Source organism: Aristolochia californica, unplaced genomic scaffold, assembly GCF_029961685.1.
Source record: "Aristolochia californica isolate CCGP_79_NKW_82.1479 unplaced genomic scaffold, dmAriCali1.0.hap1 SCAF_9, whole genome shotgun sequence".
In the NCBI taxonomy this organism is placed as follows: Eukaryota; Viridiplantae; Streptophyta; class Magnoliopsida; order Piperales; family Aristolochiaceae; genus Aristolochia; species Aristolochia californica.
In genome coordinates, this window is record NW_027182290.1 from 23,388,417 (window position 1) to 23,414,475 (window position 26,059).

Genomic DNA, 26,059 nt, shown 5'->3' on the forward strand with positions numbered 1-26,059 from the left:
TTCCTTTATCTGACTGTTCAACTGTTTCGGAACCATGTTCCTTATTTTGGTTGTTTAATCTCAAATTATCAGCTTGATATCCTCTCCATTACATGGTTAATGCAGGTGCTTCTTTCTCCACCAATTGTTGTGTACTCTCCTAGGGTTTTACCTGTATATGTTTATGATGCTCATGCAGACTGTGCAAAAAATGTCAGGTCTGCTATAATAGTGCTGGGCATGTACTAATAGCTAAATTTTCAGTTGCTATGCTGTGTCCTCAGATAGGTCATTTGAGTGTTGACTTTTCCCTAGTAATTGGTTTAATTCATATTGTCACAGTGCTGCCTTTCTTGTGCTCTATGGGATAGCTTTGGCAACTGAGGGCTGGGGTGTTGTTGCCTGTTTAAAGATATATCCTCCATTTGCTGGTGCGGCTGTTTCGGCGATTACTCTTGTGGTGGCTTTTGGTTTTGCTGTATCACGTCCATGCCTGACTCTTAAGGTCTTTGCTTGTTTAGAAATTTCAAGATTTCTTCTGTGCGTCATAATCTTTTTCCTTAGCTATTAATTGCTTTGTTTTGGGCATGCCTTTCTTGGTTACCAGATGTTGGAAGATGCTGTGCATTTTCTAAGTAAGGAAACTGTTGTTCAGGCCATTGCTCGATCGGCTACGAAAGTAAGTCTCTGTTTTAGATCTTTGGTGACTTTAGCATGGTATAGTGAACTGCTTCCTACTCATTTCAGAAAACAATATCTTTCTATTTCTTTCCACTGTTCATATATTGTCATTTATCTTTTTTATTTAGTTCATGTCATGGATTCTGGACATAATCTCTTTGAAGTAAGGCAATGCACATAACTTGTGAAAATCATTATTAGTTGTCTTAATAAAATTTTCTGTCTTTCTTTTTCTTGGATGGTGGAAGTACTGATTTTATTTCATTCCATTTTTGACATTGCAGACCAGAAATGCCCTATCTGGAACATATTCAGCTCCCCAGAGGTCTGCAAGTTCTGCTGCTCTTTTAGTTGGGGACCCTACCATTACAAGAGATCGAGCAGGAAATTTTGTGCTTCCTCGAGCTGATGTCATGAAGTTGAGAGATCGCCTCAGAAATGAGGAAGCTGCTACAGGATTGTTCTTCTGTAAAATGAGAACTGGGCTGACATACAGACGTGAAATTGCTGCTGACATGGGTCATAGGAGGGAAATGTGTGCTCATGCACGGATTCTGGCCCTAGAAGAAGCTATTGATACAGAGTGGGTGTATATGTGGGATAAGTTTGGTGGTTATTTGTTACTTTTGCTTGGTTTAACTGCCAAGGCAGAGAGAGTGCAGGTGGGATTGATTTCCATCTTTGGTATAGTATCTTTTTTCGATGTTCTCTACATGTTACCTCTTAACATGCCCATATATTTGTTCCCCTTTGTGCTTTGCCAGGATGAAGTTCGTTTAAGGCTTTTCCTGGACAGCATAGGTTTTTCAGATTTGAGTGCCAAGAAGATTAAGAAATGGATGCCTGAGGATCGGAGACAGTTTGAACTTATCCAGGAAAGGTAATTGATTGTTCTTCATCATCTCTTATTTATTTGTCAGTTCTTTACCGCATTTGGTGTTTCATGACTTCTAGTTACATACGAGAAAAGGAGATGGAAGAGGAAATATTAATGCAACGACGTGAAGAAGAAGGAAAGGGTAAAGAACGAAGGAAAGCACTATTAGAGAAAGAAGAACGGAAATGGAAGGAGATAGAAGCTTCTCTTATATCTTCTATGCCAAAAGTTGGGAACAGAGAAGCTGCTGCAATGGCAGCTGCAGTACGCGCTGTTGGTGGTGATTCGGTTTTGGATGATTCCTTTGCTCGAGAGCGTGTTTCCAGTATTGCTCGTCGTATTCGTGCAACGCAGTTGGCACGCCGAGCAGACCAGGTTTACCTCATTGTTACAATTTATGGCTATTTATAAATTTGTTCAATATCTTAATGTTGAACTTCTTGCAGACTGGAGTTCCTGGTGCTGTGTGCATTCTTGATGATGAACCTATGTCAGGAGGCCGACATTGTGGTCAGATTGAACCTACACTTTGTCAAAGTCAGAAGGTTACCTTCTCCGTTGCGGTAATGATTCAGCCAGAGTCTGGTCCGGTCTGCCTTTTAGGATCAGAATATCAAAAGAATGTTTGTTGGGAGATCCTAGTTGCTGGTGCAGAACAAGGCATTGAAGCAGGACAAGTTGGGCTTAGGTTAGTGATGAAAGGTGATAGACAGACAACTGTTGCAAAGGAGTGGAATATTGGTGCATCTTGTATTGCAGATGGAAGGTTTGTGCATCTTTTATTAAAGTTCCTATTGTTTTAGTGTAGATAATAGTATGTATTTACTAATGATTAAGTCTTGCCAGAAACATCAATCTCTCTTAGTTGCTTTGCAGGTGGCATATTGTGACAGTAACAATAGATGGAGAAGTAGGTGAGGCAACATCTTATCTTGATGGGGGTTTTGATGGATTTCAAAGTGGATTGCCACTTGAGATGAGTAGTAATGGTATATGGGAGATAGGGACTGAAGTTTGGATTGGCATTAGACCGCCCATAGATTTAGATGCTTTTGGGAGGTCGGATAGCGAAGGATCTGATTCCAAGATGCACATTATGGATGCCTTTCTGTGGGGTAGATGTTTGACTGAGGATGAGGTTGGAGCCATTCATTCTGCTACCAGTTCTGCTGAATATGGCATAATTGATCTTCCAGAAGATGGCTGGCACTGGGGTGATTCACCTTCCAGGGTATTATTCTATTCTCTGTCATTTGTAATTGTATTTATATTGGTCGTAATAGCATGGGAGATTAGAGTACAATTCTGGATGGGAAGAGAGAGAGAGAGAGAGAGAGAGTCTGTGGTTGAGCTTGAGAGATGCATGTATTTTATATTTTGCATAGTTTATTTGGTTTTACTGTTTCTGAACTGATATTTTTGGCTTACATGTTTAAACCTTAGATGGATGAATGGGATAGCGACCCTGCAGATGTTGATTTGTATGATAGGGATGACATTGATTGGGATGGGCAATCCAGTGGGAGGAAGAGAAGATCTGATCGGGAAGGGGTGGCAGTAGACATGGACTCTTTTGCAAGAAGGCTGAGGAAACCAAGAATGGAAACTCAGGAAGAAATAAATCAGCACATGCTTTCAGTTGAAACTGCTGTGAAGGAGGCGCTCTCTGCAAGAGGTGAAGCACATTTCACTGACCAGGAATTCCCCCCGACTGATAATTCTTTGTACGTGGACCCTGATAATCCACCTGCAAAATTACAGGTAGTTCTGATCACCTATAAAAAATCTTGGTATGTATTTACCCATTTTTGCACTTCAAATGATAATTAATGACTTTTAGGTTGTTTCTGAGTGGATGAGGCCCACTGAAATTGTGAAAGAGAACTTCAGGGATCTTTGGCCATGTTTATTTTCTGGTCCTGCTAATCCTTCCGATGTTTGTCAGGTAATTGACTTGCCTCATTAACTCATGTATTTGTTTGTACAATCATCTGGAAGTTGTCAGGAGAGCATGATTGGTGTATTATAATATTTTAAGTCATTTTAATGCACTTTGCACTCTTGGCAGGGCCGATTAGGTGACTGCTGGTTCTTGAGTGCTGTTGCTGTTCTGACCGAGGTATCAAGAATATCAGAAGTTATTATCACACCAGAGTACAATGAAGAGGGAATTTATACTGTTCGCTTTTGCATTCAGGTAGTAGTACACTGATGTATTGCAGATAATATTTTGCAGTTATCTTTTCAAGAAACTATTTGCTGACATTTGTCTCAATCTGAAATTCAGCGTTTGTTTTGTGGTATTAGCCCAACTTGCTTTCCTGTTTAGCTTGTGCTTCTATGTCAGCTATTGTTTTGAGAGACTATGCACCTGATGTTGAGTTCTGAGCCATGAACTGCATGCTATTAAGGTTGTTAAAATGCTGAATTGTTCTAGACTGGATTCTCAAAGAAATGATCGATCCTTGTTGTACTCAATGCAGTGGGATAATTTCTGAGAAGTCCTCTTGTTGCTGGCTTATTTGTTGTGTTGTCTGTAAGTTTCATTCAACAAGATGTTCTGCAGTACAGTTAGGCTGAATAGTTTGTATTGTTCTTATAGGGGGAGTGGGTACCTGTTGTTGTTGATGATTGGATACCCTGTGAGTCACCTGGCAAACCAGCATTTGCAACCAGTCGGAAAGGAAATGAACTCTGGGTCTCTATTTTGGAGAAGGCCTATGCAAAACTGCATGGTTCTTTTGAAGCTTTAGAAGGAGGGCTTGTCCAAGATGCTCTTGTGGACCTCACAGGTGGGGCTGGTGAGGAGATAGACATGAGGAGTTCACAAGCACAGATTGATCTGGCAAGTGGAAGGTTATGGTCACAGTTGTTGCGCTTCAAACAGGAGGGATTTTTACTTGGTGCTGGTAGTCCATCGGGTTCTGATGTACATGTTTCTTCCAGTGGGATCGTCCAAGGCCATGCCTATTCTCTTTTGCAGGTCTGTCAAAATTGTATCTTATCTGAGTTTTGTTGTTTGCGTTTTAAGGAGAGAAAAACTTCACTAAAACCTTTCCATTGACTTTTACTGCAATTTAGGTGAGAGAGGTAGATGGTCACAAACTTGTTCAAATTCGTAATCCTTGGGCGAATGAAGTTGAGTGGAACGGCCCGTGGTCAGACTCATCACCTGAATGGACTGATCGGATGCGGCACAAGCTCAAGCATGTTCCTCTGGTAATATTATTGATCTACTTTATCCTTCTCAAAAGGGCTGTTAGCTATACTCCTGTAAAGTAATACAGACAGTACTAACAATTATCTGAGTGACTTAAAGTCTAGGTCGGACTAGTTTGGTACCTCCTATTCCTCACCAACTAGCACTTTTTGTTGAACAGTCAAAGGATGGAATATTCTGGATGTCTTGGCAGGACTTCCAGATTCACTTTCGATCCATCTATGTTTGCCGGGTCTATCCGCCTGAGATGCGTTATTCTGTTCATAGTCAATGGTGTGGTTACACTGCTGGTGGTTGTCAAGATTATGATACATGGCATCAGAATCCACAGTTTCGACTTCGGGCAACTGGATCTGATGCATCGTTGCCAATCCATGTATTTATCACTTTAACCCAGGTAAAATTTATTTTTGCCTTTACCGTAAAACATCATAGACTTCTGATTGTTTGTTTGGTTTCTTATAATCTTTATATGTCATTATGTTAGGGTGTTAGTTTCTCCAGAAAAACAGCTGGTTTCAGGAATTACCAGTCAAGCCATGACTCTCTAATGTTCTACATTGGAATGAGGATACTAAAAACACGTGGTCGCCGTGCAGCATATAACATATACATGCATGAGTCAGTTGGTGGGACTGATTATGTCAATTCTCGTGAAATATCTTGTGAAATGGTCCTAGAGCCTGATCTGAAGGGATACACAATTGTGCCGACCACTATCCACCCTGGAGAAGAGGCACCATTTGTTTTATCTGTTTTCACCAAAGCAGCTGTGACACTGGAGCCTTTATGATAAAACACATTGGTGGATTTCACAATTGTCAATCTTGTAGCTTGGTGCATTGAAAATGCGTATGATCTGTGTCACGGAGCTGCCAATGCAACTGCACATTCGGCAGTCCTGCCGAGTGGGGTTCTCATGTGGGCATGAACACTGGAACTTGGTACGCCTTTCTTGTCCAACCTTTGTTTACATTAGTGGGTAACTAGGCCTACTAAATTTCTTTGCATGAACTGCTATAAAAATAGCTGATTCGAAATGGAATAATATAGTCATTATTTTTATATTCTGTTATAAAATGTTAGCTCCTTGTTTGGCAAAAACCTCTGGACGGAGATAGTTATACTGATCGCAATAAAAATAGATAATGATTAGTCTTTCTTTAGTGAGAAATGGAGCAGGAGCAAGAAGTGGGCTACTTGAGGGTTGTTGCACATGGGCTATTAAATGAGTTGGATGCTTTTTCATAGTATAGGAGCAGGTTCAGTGAGACTACTGATAGTAGGTCTATCAGAGAATTAGACACACAACCATACTTGTCTTCAGTGAATAGATACAAGGGCCTTTATGAAAAAGTTATGTATGTGCTCAGAGCTGTGATGATGGCTGGACATGAGGTAATGACTTTCCAATGCAAGGAGCTATGGAGCAACAGTAGTATTGTGAATTTCTAGCATCAAGTTAGTTGGGAAAGAGCTCAAAGGAAATATGGATGGCTGAAGTTCTACTAGGGCACTTGTTGTATCTATGATCACTAGATTGGTTCTTTCCTCTCTGTGCATTACTGCAGAATGTGAGAATTTATGACTCTTACCACATTGACTGCTTAAGAGTTCCCCATGAGATATTTGATTAAAATATATATGCTCCTTTACTGTGTCATGTGCCGGTCTGTTGTGTGCCTATTTTTCTTATTAACATTTCGTGATGGATTTGTAGAGGTTGTCATTGAGGGTTTGGAAAGTAAGATCACCAGGGAAAGGTAACGTGAAAGTGAATTCTAGGATTGATCTAGTTTTCTGTCTACTTTTTTGTGTTAGTGTACTTATAGAAAGTAGGGTGGAGTATAAATTGTGTTAGTTAGACTTTATGGAAAGTGTATAATGAATTCATCTATAAGACAGGAAAGATAGAGAATATAGCTGCTTGTGGTTGAAGTGAGATAGAGAGAGAGAGTGAGAAGCAGGTGTTCGGAATAGAGGATCGGCAATGTGACACTTCACTAGCTACAAGGACAGTGACGAGAGCTATCCAAAGATTCATCACGTGCAATCGAGCAACGGAAAGGAAAGGAAATCCTAATCGAAAACCTGCTGGAAATGGTGCTTGAAGTTGAGTATTGGCAACCAGCCTTCCTCTTTACCATCGCCACCTCCTGGAGTCGAACAACCAAGACTAGGAGATCGTCCAGGGAAGAAGTCGTCGCTACTTCGATCACCCTCCAAGCAGCATCACCAAGACACTTATTGCACTGGCAACACCTCCTCTTTCCACCTCGAGTCAACAATGCTGTTTGGATAACGAGTTAGATAGGCATGAAGAAATCCTTTCCTTCAGAAATGTTAAGACTTGATTCATCCTACATATCACTATACCAGATAATGCTGCAATTAGCTTCATTCAACTGTTCGATCTTGTCACCTCCGACTAGCTATCAGGAAGAAAAACCAAAGATCTCTGGACGTGCTACATTGTTTTCTACATCTCAGTTTTTCAGTATCATGGAGGAAATGAGAATAAAATAACCCAATGTCGTGACATGATGATCATGACAAGACTGCATTCCAGAGTAAACGAACACTGGATTTGGATGGTCATGTTTCAAAAACGGAATCCTCAAGCACACTATAACCACATAACCACCACAACCCCCTCCTACCTCTCCTATTTCCTTTCCCTCGCTTACACCAACCTCGTCAACCAGGCCACCAAGCCCTTGACCATCGACCGCCAACCTCCACCCATTTGACCCCCAAGCTCCAAATCAATTACCATCTACCATCACAGACCCTCTACTGTTACTCTACCCACATGTGTGTGGGATGAGGAAGGAAAATTGTTCTCACTTTCCCTTATTGCCACCATTTGTAGAATCAACTTGCATCCCCTCCATTGCCAAATGGTTCACTGACAACTTGAAACTGAACTATAACCCAACCTACTCCTTTCAATGGCTCTTCTACTTTCTTACCTCGGAGGACAAACTGTTGGTCATGAACCTTTCTCTCTTTCATTGCGCTGAACTCATCAGAATCACCGATTGGGCTACTTCTGGACCCAATAACCTCTTTGGCCAATGGACCAGTGTATGGGGACTCCCAGCAGAACTATGGCACAACCACACCTTCACCCTAATTGCCAAAGCCTTGGGTACCTGTCATCCCTTGATACTGCCACCTCCTTGAAATCTAGACTCGATGTTGCAAGATTATGTATTATACCCAAATACCCCAGATTCCTCAGGATCTCAATTGGAGATGCCGTCTTCTGGTTGAAGATCTTCTTCAAGGACGTCTCCCTGTTATAGTGGGCTAACATCGTACTTCGGAGCTGGGGTGACAACAATGAGTCAACTCGGTTGATGATGACCAAGGCTGCGAGACCGGAATCACTATTGAGTTGCTGGATACACAATGCCATTACCTGGAGACCAACAGGTCGAACCCTGCCATCACAATTTCAAATTTCAAACATTCTACACCTATGCCTGCACCCACCGACCATACCAACGTTGTCCTCGACACCACTAAGCCCATCTTGACATCCCTGCCCCTCTATACCATACACAATGAAGAAACCCATGACCCACAATTGCCCTACCCAGAACCTTCCCCTTCTCCTTTTCATACCCTACTGACCATGTCCCTGATCCCAAGAATCTGCTAAGTCAAACCAATTATTCCATTGTTGCTTGCGAGCCTGCAACAGTCAGACACCAGCCTTACATTGTCCCCTTTCCACCCCAACTCTTCCTCTCAGCTGTCGCCCCTTAAACCAACTCTCGGAAAACCCCCACATATCGAGCACTAATTCCCTGAACACTTGGTAGAATGCATCTCCTATTTTAGGAAATGTCTCTACTCTATTTCCAAGACCGGCATTCTTCAACACTCAATCACCCTGCAAGCTGTCCCAAACAGTCTGCCTACCACCCCTGTTTTTGGAATGTCACACCTCCCCTCATCGCCCACACCTTCTTCCTCACCAAACCACCCAACAGGTCCCCCTACTGGCACTGAATCCATGACCCCCACTATCACTCGGGAAAGAGCCTCCCTTCAACCCTTTGAGCTATTACTAGAATACAACCCCCACCCCCCTAGAACATACCAAAGGAAAGGGCGAGCTCTTGGCGATGGCTCCTCCAAGGAGAATCCAGTACCCCAACCTAGTACCCTCTTGACCTGGTAACAAGCGACTCATCTGCCCATCCCAAGTGAGAGTTCCAGAAAATTGGTTGCTGAGTTACAATCAGAACGCCACAAGTATGTTAAGGAGACTTGGGCTCAGATGATGAGATTAGTCGAGATTATGATTCCTTAGAATCCTCCCACTAACTCAAATTCCAACTAGGGAGTACAATACAAGCCATGATTATTCTCTCATAGAACATTCGTGAAGTTGGTCTCCCTCAGAAAAAAAGCAGCCGTTCTTCTTGCCCCTTCCAAGGCATCTATCATTTTCCTCCCCGAAACCGTGCTTCAAAACATGGATGATTGAATTGTTCATGAGCTATGGGGCAACCCAACCCTCGTCTGGATTGCCCTGAATGCCATCAGCCAATCTTGTGGAGTCCTTGCCCTTTGCAACACCGACCATTGATGTCTTTGAGGACTGCATTGGTGCCTATTCTATTGGTCTGAAAGTCCGTGATCATTCCTCCGGTAGTGTTTGGGGCTTTGTTGGCATTTACAGACCTAATCGCTATCCTGGACGACACCAATTTTGGGATGAAATGGCAGACATCGTGGCTCTTCCTTGGAGACTTCTGCACTGTTCAGTACTGCAATGACAAATTACCTCCCAACTCCGGAATCACTTCATCCATGCACAATTTTGCTGATTTCATTGGCGGATGTGAGCTGGAAGAGATCCTTTTATCTAGGAAAACTACACGACCAAATTGCCAACAACTCCTGTCCATCCTCTCTAAACTTGACTGTTTCCTTGCCAATGGCGACTGGCTCCTATTTTACCAACAATCAACTTGAAAACTTCCCAACCGAATTTGTTCCGACCACTGGCCGATCCTTGACACCAAGCTTGGTCAATGGGGCCGCAAACCTTTCAGGTTTGAGAATTCTTGGCTATTGGAAGATGATTTTGATGGCTTCATTTCGAGTCAATTGGGATTTGCTCGCCAATAATTGTAATACCGGTTGGTGATTACCTTAGAAACTCAAAAGTGATGAAAGGCCACCTAAAGAAATGGGCTGCTGATTGCCGTGCATCCGCCTTTGCTGCTATGCCTAAGAAACTCATCAAAATTTCTGAATTGGATAAGATTGAAGAGGAAAACCACCCTCTCTCCTAGACTGAATTCAGTGCTCAACTCTCTCTCCAATCTCATGTGCTCTCCCTTACCATTCTTGAGATAATCCATTTGGAAACAAAGAGCCCTTTTCAAGTGGCTCTTGTAAGGAGATGAGAACACCAAATTCTTCCATGCAATGGCTTCAACTAGGCGGAGAACCAACCGTATTACCTCCCTTTATCTAAACAATCAGGTGATCTCAGAACGTGCTGTTATTACTAATGCCTTTCTTAATTTTTTTACAGGTTTATACAGAAAAGAATGCCTTTGGCGCTCCAAGCTCCAAAATATCCAACTCATCACAATTTTCACCACAATTGCTGCTCTCTTTGAACTGCCCTTCTCCACTAAGGAGATTGAATGTGCCACTTTGGGCATGCCCACTGATTGAGCTCCGGGCCCCGATGCCTAGTCGATTTCTATCGTTGATGCTGTCTTATTATTAAAGATGACATTCTTGCCATGGCCAACTTCTTCTACCATTGAGGGATCATCGTCAAGAGTTTGGAAGCAACTTTTATTACTCTGATCCCTAAGGTCTTTATTGAGCACCCCATGGACTACCGGCCGATCAGTCTGGTCTCTAGTGCATATAAAATTATCTCTTGCATCCTCTCTCACCGTTTCAAAGCATTCATCAAAGGACGGACTATCCTTGACATGGCCATGGCCACACATGGGATCCTCAACCATTTCAAGAAATCTGGTCAACCCCTTTCAAAATTGATTTGGAAAAAGGTTTTGATCGTGTGAATTGGCGCCTTCTGCGTGATCTTCTTAGTAGAATGGGCTTTTGAGATAAATTACAATTCTGGATAAGGAGCTGTGTCAGTTCCCCATCCTTGTCTCTTATTGAACGACACAATTTGTGGTTATTTCAAGAGTTCCAGAGGAATCCAGCCAGGGGACCTACTGTTGCCCCTCATCTTCAACATTGTGGCTGAATATCTTTTAGTGTTGGTCTCTACTGCTAGGCAGATTGGATGGTTAATGCTCACTTCCCCTGAGCCAGCCTTCAATGTCTCTCCCCTTCAATTTGCTGATGATACCATCCTATTTGGCGTTGGCACAATGGACCAAATCAAGCATCTTAAAGCTCTCATTGGGTTCTTCAAATTTACCTCAGGCCTGAAGGTCAAATGGCAGAAAACACTCTTATCTGCTACAACATTGAGCCTATTCTGCTTCAATCCATGGCAGCACACCTGGACTCTGAGATTAGTACTCTACTTGGGCCTACCTGTCTTTGACTGCCGACCTCATAATCATCTTTGGGATCCAGTAATGGAAGGACTTGAATGGTGGCTAGCAACTTGGAGAGGAAGACTTCTATCCAAGGTAGGTTGTCTAATCCTCCTTAACTCGTACCTAGCTGGGATACCAAACTACTTCTTTTCATTCCTCCACTGACTGGCTGCCGTCTGCCGGAAAATTGATGCCCTCAAATGGAGGTTCCTCTAGCTTGGTGCATGTGATGGCTTCAAGTACCACCTAGTTAATTGGAGTGATGTTTGCAACACTTTTGACATGAACAAAACCTTCATTCTGAAGTGGTTCTTGAAGTTTGACGCCATGCCCAACGCAATCTGGAGACTGATGGTTGCCTCCTACCTCAACTGGAGCTCCACCTGGCGGATTTCTGGAGGAAGATGTCAGCACCTCTCCCCTATGGCGAGCTTTCTACCCCATTCCAGACGCCTTGGAGAAAGGGATCCGTTTCTTTGCTGGAAACGGCACTACTATGAAATTTTGGATAGATTGTTGGTGTGACTGAGGACCTCTCTGCTCTACCTACCTGCTGCTCCTCCCGATCAGCACTCAGCCTCATGCCTTGGTTGCTGACTCCTGGTCCCCTCCTACTTGCTTGAATTTCAATTTCTGCCGGGGCCTAAGTGAGAGTGAGGCTAACCTCGTCTCCTCCCTAACCATGGAACTTCAAAAAAATTCGTATTCACCATCACACTAATGATAAAATTATCTGGCGTCACGAGGAGAAGGGTATATTTTCTGTAACTTCAGCATATAGCCCATCAATAGCTGGTCCACCCCTTCTTCTCCCCATGAGGTGACCTTTATTTGAAGATTGTCTGCCCCCCTCAAGATGACGTTCTTTCTCTGGTGTGCTGTGGGGACAAAATCCTTACCGCTGTCAACCTTCACAAGAGAGGCAACTCTACACCTTGTACCTTACACACTTTTGCAACTCTACTCAGGAAATGACATCTCATCTTCTCCTCTATTGTCACTGTGCTTGGTCAGTCTGGGCTAGCATGTTCAAACGAATTGGCCTTCAGCTATGCCTGCCCAATAATCTCCTTGACACCTGCAGACTCCTCACCGGCCCTTCCCTTCCCACTCTACTTAGCTCATCCTCTCCTCTTGTATTGGCCAGATTCCATGGGCCCTTTGGTAGGAGAGAAACAACTCACGTTTCAATTTCAAGGCCAGCTGCATTGAGGGTGTGGCCAACAACATCATCAGCCATGTATCGGCCTGGTTACATACCAGAAAAGAATTCTGCATGGTCAGTTCATTGCTGCTCTTCAATTGGACAGCCTCGGTTCCCCACCCATCAATCAAGCCTGGACGCCTCCTCCTCAAGGAGTTCTTATGCTGAACTTCGACGGCAATGCCTGTGGTAGTTTGGGCTTTGCAGGATTTGATGGTGTCATTCTCTGAGGGACAATCTCTCATCACTTAGTCTGGTTCGATGGGCGTTGCTGACTCTACCGAAGCAGAGCTCTTTGCTCTCCTTCAAGGCCTCTCCATTTTTAGAGACCATTTCGGTGGGCCTCTCATCATTGATGGAGACTCACAAGTTGTTTTCAACTGGTGTTCATCAATATCTATATCCCCCCTCGGTGGAGGCATTGGACCGTTCTTCATCAAAATTTGGACATTGTTTCCTTTTTTAAATGTTTTTGGACGCATGTACCAAGATCAACTGACTCTCTTGCTAAGGATGGAGCCTCCCTCCAATCTCTTGTTGTAAGGGGAACACTCATTTAATCTTTGGTTTGTATGCCTTCTCCTTTAATAAAATTATCATTTCACTAAAAAAAATCATCTATAAGATGGATTTATCACTAAGGAGATTGAAGGGGATTGTGCACATTTCATACCACTAAATCAAAACTCTAAAAAAAATATGTTATGAATTTATTTTATTTAAAAGTATAAATAATATTAAATACTTAAAAAAATTGAATGCCTAATGTTTTAAGTTATTGATTAACAAATGAGCTCTGAATAATTGTTTATGGATGAAATAACAAAATTACTTAAAATATTTCATCTATTTCATTTTTTGAGAAAAGTTTATCGATTATTCATGAAATGAAAGAAGTTATTAAAATATCAAAACAATGCTTGTATAAATGATTTATGTTACCAAAATAACCAATTATTTGATTTTAATTTGGTTTAAATAATAATATAATCATTCATCTATTTTTTTAATGTTCTAAAAAATTATGTGCTTTAAAGAACAATAAAAAGGTGGTTCATATCTAAAAGACCCTGTTTTAGTCTCCTTTTGGTTGGATGGCCTCAAGAAGTGTGGTGGGGGGAGGAGGGAGGCCCTTTTCTTCCCTCGCCTCTTTTAGATCAAGGATGGGAAGAAAAGTGCAGGGCGAGGGCCTCCCTTACCCTCCTTTGTCTCTCTTTGGCAATGGGCAACAGTTTCATTAGGGGAAAAGATCAACCCCTAAGCACTTCTATTAAGTTACTAAGCAAGATATTCCAAAGGACAAATATAACCTCATCATTTATACTTCTACAATAGTTTTTAATCAATGTTTTTCTAAATCCTTGTTTTCCATAATAAGCATTGTTTTTTAAATCACTACTTTTCATATGAACTTGAACATTGCCTCCTTAAAGCTAGGGCATATATATCAAATAACCCCAACTTGTTACAAAAATTACCAGACTCTCGTCTTTTGAGGGCTTCCAATTTGGTCTAGTGTTTTGAGATAAAGGGTAACAACTTTCCCATTAATCATAGCATCATGTACAAAGTGAAGAATGACTTATGTATTCTCATGGAGAACTAAGTTGCTAGCAACAAAGATTGGTGCTTGGTTCTGACACTTTAATACCATCAGGTCATCAGATGCAAATTTCAACTCTTTTAAACCTGACTTAAACTACATAAGTTCACTCATTGCATGAGCTATGATATGGTACTTAGCTTCTACACTTGAATGAGCCATAATATTTTGCTTTTTGCTCTTCCAACTTATGAGATTGTCTCCAATAAATACACAAAAACTTGTTGTAGATTTTTTTTACCATCTTGGAACTTTTGAATATCACTCAACTTTTAAATGTTCATATTTATAGAATAACTCTTTACTAGGTGCTCCTTTCAAATAGTGTAGATTTCTTTGAGTTGCTTCAAGATGAATCTTGTGAGGACTCTCCATGGATTGACTCACCACACTGACTAGTCTCTTGTACATTGTCGTCTCTTAGTAAGGGACCCTCTTCATTTAAAATGATAATGACCAAGTTCAATAGGTGTTCTTGTTGACTTAGCTCCTAATAACCCATACTCATGCAACATGTTAGTAATACTTGGTTTAAGGAAACACCACACTTCCTTTGATCTAAGCAACTTCAATTCCTAGAAAATATTTTCAACTTTCCAAGGTCCTTGGTCTAAAAATGTGCTTTGTTATACTCCAATTTTTTTATTGTTACCTTTAGATAACACAAGATCATCTACACATACCACAAGTACCACAATTTTAGAAGATTGATGCAAACAAACATGTAATAATCACAATGACTCGCAAAGACAAAAGAAGTTACAACTTTACTGAATTTACTAAACCATGCCCTTGGAGATTGCTTCAAATCATAGATAGATTTATGCAATTTACATACCTTTCCAATAACACTTTAAGCTACATACCTAGGAGGTTGCTCCATTTAGATTTCCTTTTGAAAGTCGCCATAAAAATATGCATTTTTAATATCCAATTGGTACAACAATTACCTCTTATTAATTGTAAAAAAAATTAACATGCGGACAATACTCATTCTGCCACTGGAGAAAAAGTATCTAAAACATCCACTCCATATGTCTGCGTGTAACCTTGGCAACCAAATATGCCTTAAAATTGTTCACTATACCTTAAACATTATACTTGACCCTGTATGCCCTACAGTACCCCCGCACAATAGGTGGATCAACTAAAATCTAAGTGTGCCGAGTCAATAGAGCATCCATAGCCTTCTTCCACTCAGGCGACAAGACATCTTGCATTTGTTAGTGACAACAATACTAGATAGGGACACAACGAAGGACTTAGGGTTTAGGGTAAAGGAAATATCTATCACAGTGGGGATACCATGGGAAAACCCATTACAGGAAGAGGTAAAGGAAACAACCTATGTGGATTCAAAAGACAGAAAAATGAGGTGTACCTTCATGTTCATGTCTAGAACTAGTCATCTTCCTCGATTACAAATTCTGGTAGACACAATGAGAAGGAAAAAAATGTAATAGAACAATTTAAGGACTCGGTGGGTTGACTAACTGACAATGATTTAATTGGGAACTTTGGAACATATAAAACAGAGGATAGAGGAAGCTGAGGAGTAGGATGAACTACACCTTCACCTATAACAGATGAAGACAAGCCATCTGGACTGATGCTCAGAATCAATAATTCATGGAGATGTAGATGACTCAATGAAGTGCAGAGATGCCTAATGTAGCTTAGATAGTGCTGGCAGAGGAAGATGTGCTGGTAACAGAAGTAGATGTAGGAGTAGCTGTAAGTTGTCCTAGGCGCTGGAGAAAGTTTCCCTTGCTCTAGATACAAGGGATACTTGAGTTAGCTTACAAGTTATTCTGACATTTCTTTGAATTGTGGTTAGATCAACCAGTGCTCACATTTTTGAGCATGACCACGGCCACCATTGTCATGACCATCTCCCCTACTTTTCCCTCATTCTTTGAATCTGATCAAGCAGGGTGGCAGACAAATTAAAGGCAATAGCATCTGAGCTTTTAGTTTCTTGAGCTCCCTTGGACATAACTGCACTTTCAGCTCTGGCTTTCTTAAGTGTCAGAACAACATCATCTGCTAGCATTTGTGCATGCAAAGCATCATAATTAGGCTGCAGACCATCCAAGAACCTGGCAACTTGAATTTGACCTTCTTTTCCCTAAGCTTTTTCATGTTTGTTGTGATGGGAATAAAACACTGCAATTTCTTGTAACATCCACACATCTTTGTAAAATATTCTGTAATTGTCTTTTCTTTTCTTGTCATGCTGAAAAATCTGAGATATAACTCATAGGCTCGGGAAAGATTGCTCTCTTGGGCAATTGACTCCAGAGTCTTCCTCATATCTTTGGTCGTATCACATCTCATAACTTGGTCACTTACATGGGCATATAATTTGACATCCAAGTCTGAAACTGATAATTTTCTGCCTCTCAATCCTCAATCATAGGATCAGGAAGACTATCATGGATATACTTCACCTTCCTCTTGGCAATCAAGAACTTCTTAACAGCCCTGGACCAATTTAAGTAATTTGATCTATTCAGCTTGATAGATGTGCTATGAATGTAGTCTTTGGTCTCTGCAGATCTTGATGTCTTGGTAGGTGTAATAACTTCTCCTTATCTGTCATAGATCAATTTCTCACAGAAAACATTAGCCAGCAATATTCTGGCTTTAGTCAGAATTCAAGCCTGCACAAATCACTTCCAATGATTCTAGATTGATGTCCTACTGATATGTATGCTGGAATATCGACAAACACTATATAAGTACCTATTGATGACAACAACTTGGATGCTCCTACAAATACACTTTTGCAACTTTAAATCCTAACAGAGTCACCAAAAATACACAAAACGAGCAATCTCAAACCCTGCTCAGACCATCAGACACCCTCCAGAGGGCAGTAATGAGCCCCTAAAAAGACAGCACATAAAAAAAACTGCTTTATGCAGTAGGCACAAACATTAACCCTCAGGTTATGGCACAAAGAAAGGTAATACACTAACCTTTAAGGTCACTTAGCAGAGGAGAGGAATCCTGGAGATGGTCGTAGGCTTCAAGGAGAGTAAACAGTAGTCTGAAACTCCTCTCCTTGTGTGGCTTTGATACCATGTAAGATTGATAAAACAGAGAACAGAGAAGAATGCAATGAGAGAGAAAACTGTGATATGCAGCAGTCTCGTTGGGGGAATGATCGACCCTTCACCACTTTTATTAGGTCAGTAAGCAAGACATTACAAAAGACAGAATACCCTTCATCACTTATGCTTGTACAACAGTTTGTATAGGTGTTCCCACTATTCCACTGAGCTTTTTCTTTGGGATTTATTTATAATTTTTTATTGAAAGTCTAAAATACATTGCTGTCAACTAACATATAATTGGTAAGTATGGTGTTCTAGCACAATATTTAGTTGCAAAATTGAAGAGTCTGTTGTGCTAATTTTGTTTGTGCAATCACATGCCTTGTTTTCATTTTTGTGGCTGGTAATGAAGAGTACCACAAGGATCATGGGTTTATTAGTACTGAAGAGCTGATATTTCAAGTTGCTGGATATGATATTTATTGGTACTGAAAGAGGAGTAGCGAAGTTTTATACTCTCACAAGTGGTTGCTAAATTGGAATTTTCTGTGTTATTATTCTTTTGGGATCCCATATTTTCAATTTAGTCTGAAGGCAAATTTATTTTCCTGTCTCGTTGTAACAGGGTGTTAATGGATGATGCCGTCCTTGTCAATGTCACGGATGACTTTCTTGGACATGATATATGGTGCGGTAAATCCGAGTTCCCCATGCTTGAAAGTTGCTCATGCCAAGTGACAGGCGAGCTTTTCAAGAACTGGGCATTGGAGGATTCCTTTCACGGGCGAAGCTGGATGTGGCTACCGGTGAGGTGTATCTGACAGCAGCCTGCTGGTTCTGTCGAAGTGCCTGCCAGCCCTGTGTTCTAGTTCTTGGTTCCGGGTACTGGCCAAAACTGTAAATAGCGGTAAATCTCTGTTACAGGGAAAAGGTGTAGTGGGCATGGAATCTGTGAATTTCTTGTAAAGGCTGAGAAGAAATAATAGGGCTTGTGGCAGGAGTCGTTCGGACTTCTGTTGCAGTTTTGAAGCGCCCCAAGTCTTTGATTGCTGTAAATACAGATTCCTTGGAAAAAAAGCCCCGTTTTTAACGTGTATTTAGTGGCTAGCTAGTTTTCGCGTTATCAGCATGGATTTTTGCAAGGGATGCGAGTATTTTGACTTTTCTAAGCTTGCTGAGGCACAGGGTTGCCCATATCAATAGGATTTGTAGGTTTTTTTTTTTTTTTGTTACTGTACAGCCCCCATTAACAGCCATTCATATTGTAACTATTATAAAAATGTTGCAAAACCAGTTACAGCTGTAAAAGCTTTCGAATATGACCTCTCACTTTGATCTCCTTATCCTTGTTTTTCTCGTATTTTAACATAATTTGGTGGAAAAAAGAAGAAAAAGATGCTGCTAATCATCCAAGAAATTGCAACTTTAAATAGTAAACGTGACAGACCTAGTTCCAGGTTCAATCATAGATTTGCATGATTTGGCAATTTGTGGTCTGAATTATAATATTTTACCCTGTTTAAATAATATTTTGCCATACTTGTAAATTTCTTAATTTATGCTACATATAGAGTTAGATTATGTTAAATTGTTTAATGTTAATTGTGTTAAGCTCTTAGTTAAACAAACAATTTCCTCATGCCAAAGACAGAGGCATGTATTCTTGTCATCTCGTTGTTCGTCACCATCGAGGAAAAGGCTGGTCAATGACTTGGGTCAAATGTCACAAGGACAACATAAACCCCAATGCGGTGACAGTAGGGGTGGCATAGAGCCGAGCCGAGTCTAGTTCGAAGCTCAAACCAGATAATTTTAACTGAGTTCGAGCATCAACCTATATTTAAAACTTTGTATATGTATACATTTTACATAAAATTGGATATAACCTCAACTTAAAATTGGACATAACCTCTAAATATTAACTTTGCAAAAAATTATCTCTACACTGCATAAAATTATTCATAAAAGCTTCATGATTATGCATAAATTTTATTCAATAATCATCCACAAAAATATTTCTTTAAAAAGCAACACTAGTTTTGTTCATTTGTACTTAATCATATCGTTCTGATTCAAGGACTAGAAAACTAGATCATGGAGACAGAGATAAAATTTTAAGAAAAATGGTTTTGGATGACTTAATCGTATGCCCATTTTTCGTTTTTTCTTTGGAGCATAGATTCATACAACAACAGTTCTAAAATGTTACCAATCCGTTCATTTAAAAAACTTGAGTGGAGTTAGCATTAAGAGGGTACCTCAAACAATTTGAGTCTCTTCATGAGGCATGAGGAAGAGACAGCCAAAGTTCAAGAAATATTTTTTTTCACGTGCTTGTGATCTCGTAAGTGCGAAATCGCACGATGTCTTCGTGCGCACAGGGGGGAAAATATTTCTCCCCTAATCTACTCTGGTTTTCTGTCGAGACGATGCGGGGAGGGGGAGGGGGTCTAGCGGCGCCGGCGAGGAGTTGTCGTCAGGACTAATAGTTGCGACGGAGGCGGCGGTGACGGAAGCAATCGCTAAGGCAGACGAGGGGAGGAAGAAATCGACCAACGCAGCGGCGAAGGCGGTTAGCGATCAATTGTCGACAGTAACAGAGGTGGCCACAATAGCCGATAGGAGGGGCTTAGCGGTGATAAGGATCGGCGACAACAAACGAGGGGAGGAAGAAATCAAAGACGACTCCCGGTCCTGATCTCTGAGCCCTCGTTAAGTTAACGAGTTGGCTCGCGAGCTTTTGAACTGAACCATGGTTCGGTCGAGTTCAACTTGTTAACTCAAACAAGCCTTATCTGGATCTTGAACTCGGTTCAAGATCCAAATAAATCAAATCATTCCGAGTTGGAACTGAGCCGAGCTCGAGTCACTCACGAACCGGCTCGGTTCAATGCCACCTCTAGGTGCCAGCTTGCTCGACTGACCTAGGCCAAAGGTTGCATTTTACCAAATGTTAATAAGTGAGTCCACACATGACTGATGAGGAAGGAAATGATGATAGTATGTGACTAATACAATATAAATGTGTTAGTATGCCTAAAAATGCCCTTTTATCCAAGGGGAGAGATTGTCTCTGTGAAAACTCTCTCCCATCGACATTGGCCCTTTGCACAACTACTAAGGATTCCTTCACCTAAATGCTCAAAATCTCCTCAATTTAATTACTTCACCATTAAATTTTACCAAAACCATTTTTGTATGTAGTTGCCACTCTAATAACTACTTACTTGTCGAGTTGTATTTGTCAAGACTCTGACTCAACCGATCTTGTAAGCTCCTCTTCGCTAAGAGCAGATACTCCTATTTGTTGACTTTGTACTAGGTTTGGGCCAAATACCAAATATCATAGGGATCAAGTAAGAAAACAGACCATCCTTGAGAACTACATAACCAACACCATATAGCATGATCCATCAACCTACTTAGATTGATCGATCAATTGACCATTTTTGAGAAGTTGAGGATCCAACTCATCGATCAACAAAGCTGGAAAAATAAAAAATATAGTCGTTTTACATGGTTCATTGACCATACCTTTTCAGTGGTTGATAGACACTTTTTGTAACTTTTTTAAGATAGGCAAACAGTGGCTAGTTTGGTAGGAAAACTTATAAATACCCCTCCAAACTCCTATAGAAAAACTAATGTGAGCATTTAATGGCAATTTATTGCATTCAAGAATTATTTTACTTGAAATTTTTTCACAAATCTACTTTTAACAGAAATAGTGCTATATTCTTTCAAAATCATTGTTTCTCTCTAGAATTCATTGTGCATTCTAGTATTTCAAAACTCCAATTCTATAGTGCAGTAAAGATTGGGGACTTGAAAATCTCTAAGTGATTGTCTCTCCAAAATTCAAGGGTGTACGTTTTCCTTTTCTTTTTGTATTTTCCACTTTTCGTATCAAGTTTGATCTAGAACTCATAATCTAGATAAAAAAGTTTTGTTGGATCTAGAATCTAGTTGTATTGTCTCAAACAATGATTTTTAATTGTGTATTTGAGTATAACTTAAAAGAGAGTCAGAATCTATTTTGTATAAAGTTTTAGCTAATAGAGCTTATTAGTGAAAATTTCTCAAGCATGGTTTTTTGGGCAATGACTACTAATAGGGGATCATCGATAAAAAAAAATTATATTCTATTATGGTCTATGCTTTTGTTTTTTGATTTACCTAAATTTTACATATAAACACCTAGTTTTTAATTGTAAAATCTTAATTCATCCCGTTCTTGAGAAGTTACCTCAACCAACACATGCACCATGAAGCGCTAACGAGAAAGAAAACTATTCGATGTACTCATACATGACATAGATATAATTTTTACATACTTCCAACAATAAATATTACATGATTTTAGAAGGATAGTTTAGGCCCTTTATAATACTTTTTTCTCAATATAAATATAGAAAATGAGAGAAATCGACCTAATTCAAGTCAGCCAACTTTCCTATTGGTTCCTCATCTTCTCCTTTACAAGTCCATTCTCTTTAAACCTTAATCTCCTTTTGTTTCATCTCTTCTTCTCCTCTTTCTCTCCTCACCTTCTTCACTTCAACCAGCCTTCTATAAAGTATGAAATCCTAGAATTCAACATAGGTGACTGAAATATGAAAAAATTAATTCAAGAATGGTTAAAAAGAAAAAAAATCAGTCAAAGAAAAACTTTTTCTATAAAAAAAGTAGACAAATGTTAGTCAATAAGAAAAAAAATTCAGCTTTTTTTCCGTTGGGCAACATAAACTGTCCTAAAAACAAAAATACAGTTGTGTCATGAAAGAAAGTAACTACTCACATGTTGAACAAAAACTATTTCACCCAATCTACTGTTTGCATAACCCTTCATGCCTTACCTGGAACTTGTATTACTACACAAGCGAAAAGTATAATCCTCTTTATACATTTAATTCTCATTTTTGTTCATTTTGCTATCATGTAAAGCAACTGATATTTTACTTTGTTAGTGCATCCAAAGATACAATACCATGATAAATTTCCTTATGAAACCCTAAGGGTCTGTTTGAAACCCCATGGAAAAGAAAAGAAAAGAGAATTTTACCATTATTATTCTCAAAATAGTTAGTGAAAAGGAGAATTTGATAATTACCACATTTTCACCAACTATTTTTGGGAATAATAATGGTCATATTTTCATTTTCTTTTCTTTTTTAGGGGTTCCAAACAGATCATAAGACAATCAAAATGAATACGTATTGAAGAGTTGTACATGACTACAAGCACCATATGAAATTTTCAGATTGACCAAAACCATAAAAAAGCTATATGTGTCAAATTATATAGAGGTCATGGGATTTAGGCTTATAACATGGGAGAAAATTTGGTTCTCCCTAGAAAGAAAACACGATGTGAAATGTCAATTTACAATATGAATTTAATGTATGTGTGTGCCACGTGTAGACTTTCGGTAAATCTTTCTTTCTTATTCATCATTTCATACAAATACATCCATATTTATATACAAAGATTACAAATGAATTAAACCTGCCTCTCAGATCATCTCCGAAGTTGTTGTTACGAAGGACTTCTTCCTCTGTTTTTATGGATTTGGAAGACAGTTCGATGGAGGAAGAAGTCCTCCTCTGCAGGATCTCACTCCAACAGTGCCCCTCAAATTGGTGCATATAGATCTTTAATGCCAAAATTGCCAAGTGAGTTGTAGAAATTCCTAGTGCATACTGCTTTGGTAAGTATGTCTGCCAATTGGTCTTCAGATTTAACAAGCATAAAACGAATTATCTTTGCCTCAAGGTTTTGCTTGATGAAGTGCCGATCTACTTCCACATGTTTAGTCTGATCATGCTGAACCAGGTTATGTGAAATATCAATAGCCGCCTTCTTATCACAGAATAAGTCCATCTCACAGTTTGTTCCAAAGCCAATTTCGGTTAATAATCTTCGAAGCCGGAAAAACTGACAAAGACCATTAGCCATCCCATGAAATTGAACTTCAACACTTGGTAATGCTACCTCCTTTTGTTTCTTACTTTTCCAGGTAACTAGGTTTCCTCCAACAAAAGTAAAATAGTCTGAGGTGGATTTTCTATCTAAAATATTCCTTACCCAGTCAACATTTGTATAACCTTCAACCCTTAGGTGATGGTTTCTTGAGAACATGAGTCCTTTCCCAGGGGAGGAATTTAGGTATCGAAAAATTTGATTCACAACATTCATATGATCTTCACTTGGACAATGCATGAATTGGCTTACTACGCTTATTGCATATGCGATATCAGTTCATATATGGGAGAGATAAATAAGTTTCCCAACCAACCTCTGGTATCTTCTTTTGTTTGTTGGCACTTGGTCTGGGTATTTTCCAAACTTGTGATTGGGATTATTGGGGTATATGCAGGCTTACACTCCAATAATTCAATTTCTGATAATAGATTTAGGATATATTTTCATTGGGAAAGGAATATGCCTTACTTGGACGTAGAAACTTCGATTCCCAAAAAATATTTGAGTCCTCCCAGATTTTTCATCTCAAATTCTGTTGCCGAATGCTCTTGAAGTCTTGCTATTTCTTCTGAATATTCTCCTGTAATGATCATATCGTCTACATACACTACAATGTTGTTACTCTACCTTGTCGATGCTTTAAGAATAACGTATGATCTAAGTTACTTTGTTTAAAATCGTATTTTTGCATTGCCAAACTCAAATCTCCCAAACCACGCTCTAGGAGATTGTCTCAAGCCATATAAAGTTCGTTGGAGTTTGCACACCGTCCTTGGGTCAAAATTTTCTATATATCCTAGATGAACACCCATGTAGATTTCTTCTTCAAGATCTCCACGGAGAAAAGCATTTTTAATGGCAAATTGGTGCAATGACCAATTAAGATTAACAATATTCAATTTGGTCACCTGTGAGAATGTCCCTTGATAATCCATGCCATATGTCTGTGTATATCCTTTTGTTACTAGCCTTGCCTTGTATCGTTCAACTGCTCCATCAGATTTGTATTTGATGGAGAATACCCATTTACACCCCACTGTTCTTTTACCTTCAAGTAAATGAACAAAACTCTAGGTCTAGTAGTTGGATCGTAGTAGTAGTACCCTTTTTGATGGACCACATATCCCAAAAATAGACATTGAATGGCACACAGATCAAGTTTCGAGTGCTAGATTTTGTGGAGATTAACAAACACAACACATCTAAAAATACGAGGGGGGGGGGGGGGGGGGGAGAGGGAGCATTTGCACCGAGGGTAATGAAACATAGTTTGACAGGGCATGTAAGGGAGTCTTAAACTCAAATTTTTTTAAGGCATGCGGTTAATGAGGTGGACGGTTGTAGTAACATCATCAGGCAAATGATGACTAGGCACTTGGGCCCAATGTAAAAGAGCCTGAGCTGTTTCAAGAATGTGGCAATTTTTCCTCTCCGCAATACCATTTTGTTGAGGAGTCTAGGGCATGAGGTTTCATGAATCAGTCCATGGTGATGGAAATAATCACAGAATTGATGATTCACATATTCTCCACCATTATCAGATAGAAGAATTTGAATGTTGATGGAGAAATGAGTTTGTATCTTCTTATGAAAGGATTGAAAGGTGTGAAGGACCCCATCATTGTGTTTCAACAAGTAAAGCCAAGTCATTCGTGTGAAATCATAAAAAAATATGACAAACCAACGGACACCAGATCCAGAATTTCTTGGGAAAGGACCCCACATGTCAAAGTGAATTAAAGTGAAATGATCATCACTCTTATTCATACTTAAAGGATAATTGACCCGATGACTTTTAGCTAAAATATAAGTTTCACATTTAAAATCCATAACTAACAAATTTAAAAATAGATCAAGAAACATATGTTTCAAATAGCTAAACGAAGGATGGCTTAATCGACAGTGCCACAACAAAATTTGTTCCAGTTTGAGGTCGCTCGGGTGCCACATGTGATGTGCACGGCCTACGCTGAAATATTTCATGCAACAGAGCCCCCTCCTCTTAGTACCATACCCAATGATCTCTTTGGTGAGAATGTTCTGAATAAGACAAAATGTAGGGTAAATAAAAATAACACAATTCAGCTCGTTGGTAACTTTACTCGCTAATAGTAATTTTTGAGAAAAAGAGAGCATGGGTAGTGTATTAGATTATGGTAGGGCTAGTGATAATATTACTGTTCCAGCCCGGGTAAATAAAAATAACACAATTCAGCTCGTTGGTAACTTTACTCACTAATAGTAATTTTTGAGAAAGAGAGGGCATGGGTAGTGTATTAGATTATGGTAGGGCTAGTGATAATATTACTGTTCCAGCCCCTGTTATCGAAGAGATAACTCAATTAGCATTGGCAATGCTAGTCCTGTTACTCATATGTTCCATTGCTCCCGAATCAAGTATCCAAGTTGTGTAGTCAACCTTTCTATTAGATCCATGGAGGACATTACCTGGAGTAGAATTTGAACTGTTGGCTGGAATAAGTAAAAGATGCAGCTCTTCTACAACCTTCATTATTCCCACTTGTATCCTGAATTTTTCTACCCTAGAGTTCGTGCCACCAATTAGGATACCCATGTAGCTTGATGCAGTTCTCACGGGTATGCATATCATTTCCACTGTGAGAGCATCTAGTTCCATCATGATTTGGAGTGACTAGTGATTTGGAGTTGGAACCAGATTTGTTACCATGCAAAGAGATAGACCTAGAGTGTGCTGGAGGGTGCGAACCATATTTGATGCTTTTAGATGCCAGAGCTGCTCCTGGAGAATCATGGATCTACTAGTCGTCATCACCGCTTGATGAACAACAACTTTGCGGACGTGAGCATAAGAGGTTGGAAAAGATTGTATCTGGAGAACACCAGTCCAGATATGTTCTAGGCAATCATCGAGA

General features: G+C 39.9%; 1 protein-coding gene across 1 annotated transcript in view; it reads left to right on the plus strand.

Annotated features, from left to right (window-relative positions):
• The window catches only part of LOC137940147 (calpain-type cysteine protease DEK1-like), a 51,642-nt gene extending 33,148 nt beyond the window's left edge, over positions 1-18,494 (plus strand). Inside the window, exons 17-32 of the mRNA XM_068785085.1 lie at positions 106-197; positions 322-484; positions 587-658; positions 945-1,322; positions 1,425-1,540; positions 1,615-1,912; positions 1,984-2,303; positions 2,414-2,768; positions 2,981-3,298; positions 3,378-3,482; positions 3,606-3,734; positions 4,140-4,520; positions 4,619-4,756; positions 4,918-5,154; positions 5,245-5,701; positions 17,809-18,494. Coding sequence (XP_068641186.1) covers positions 106-197; positions 322-484; positions 587-658; positions 945-1,322; positions 1,425-1,540; positions 1,615-1,912; positions 1,984-2,303; positions 2,414-2,768; positions 2,981-3,298; positions 3,378-3,482; positions 3,606-3,734; positions 4,140-4,520; positions 4,619-4,756; positions 4,918-5,154; positions 5,245-5,550 — 3,408 coding nt within the window. The 3' untranslated portion in view covers positions 5,551-5,701; positions 17,809-18,494. The remainder of the gene's footprint in view (positions 1-105; positions 198-321; positions 485-586; positions 659-944; positions 1,323-1,424; positions 1,541-1,614; positions 1,913-1,983; positions 2,304-2,413; positions 2,769-2,980; positions 3,299-3,377; positions 3,483-3,605; positions 3,735-4,139; positions 4,521-4,618; positions 4,757-4,917; positions 5,155-5,244; positions 5,702-17,808) is intronic.
• The last annotated feature ends 7,565 nt before the right edge of the window (positions 18,495-26,059 follow it).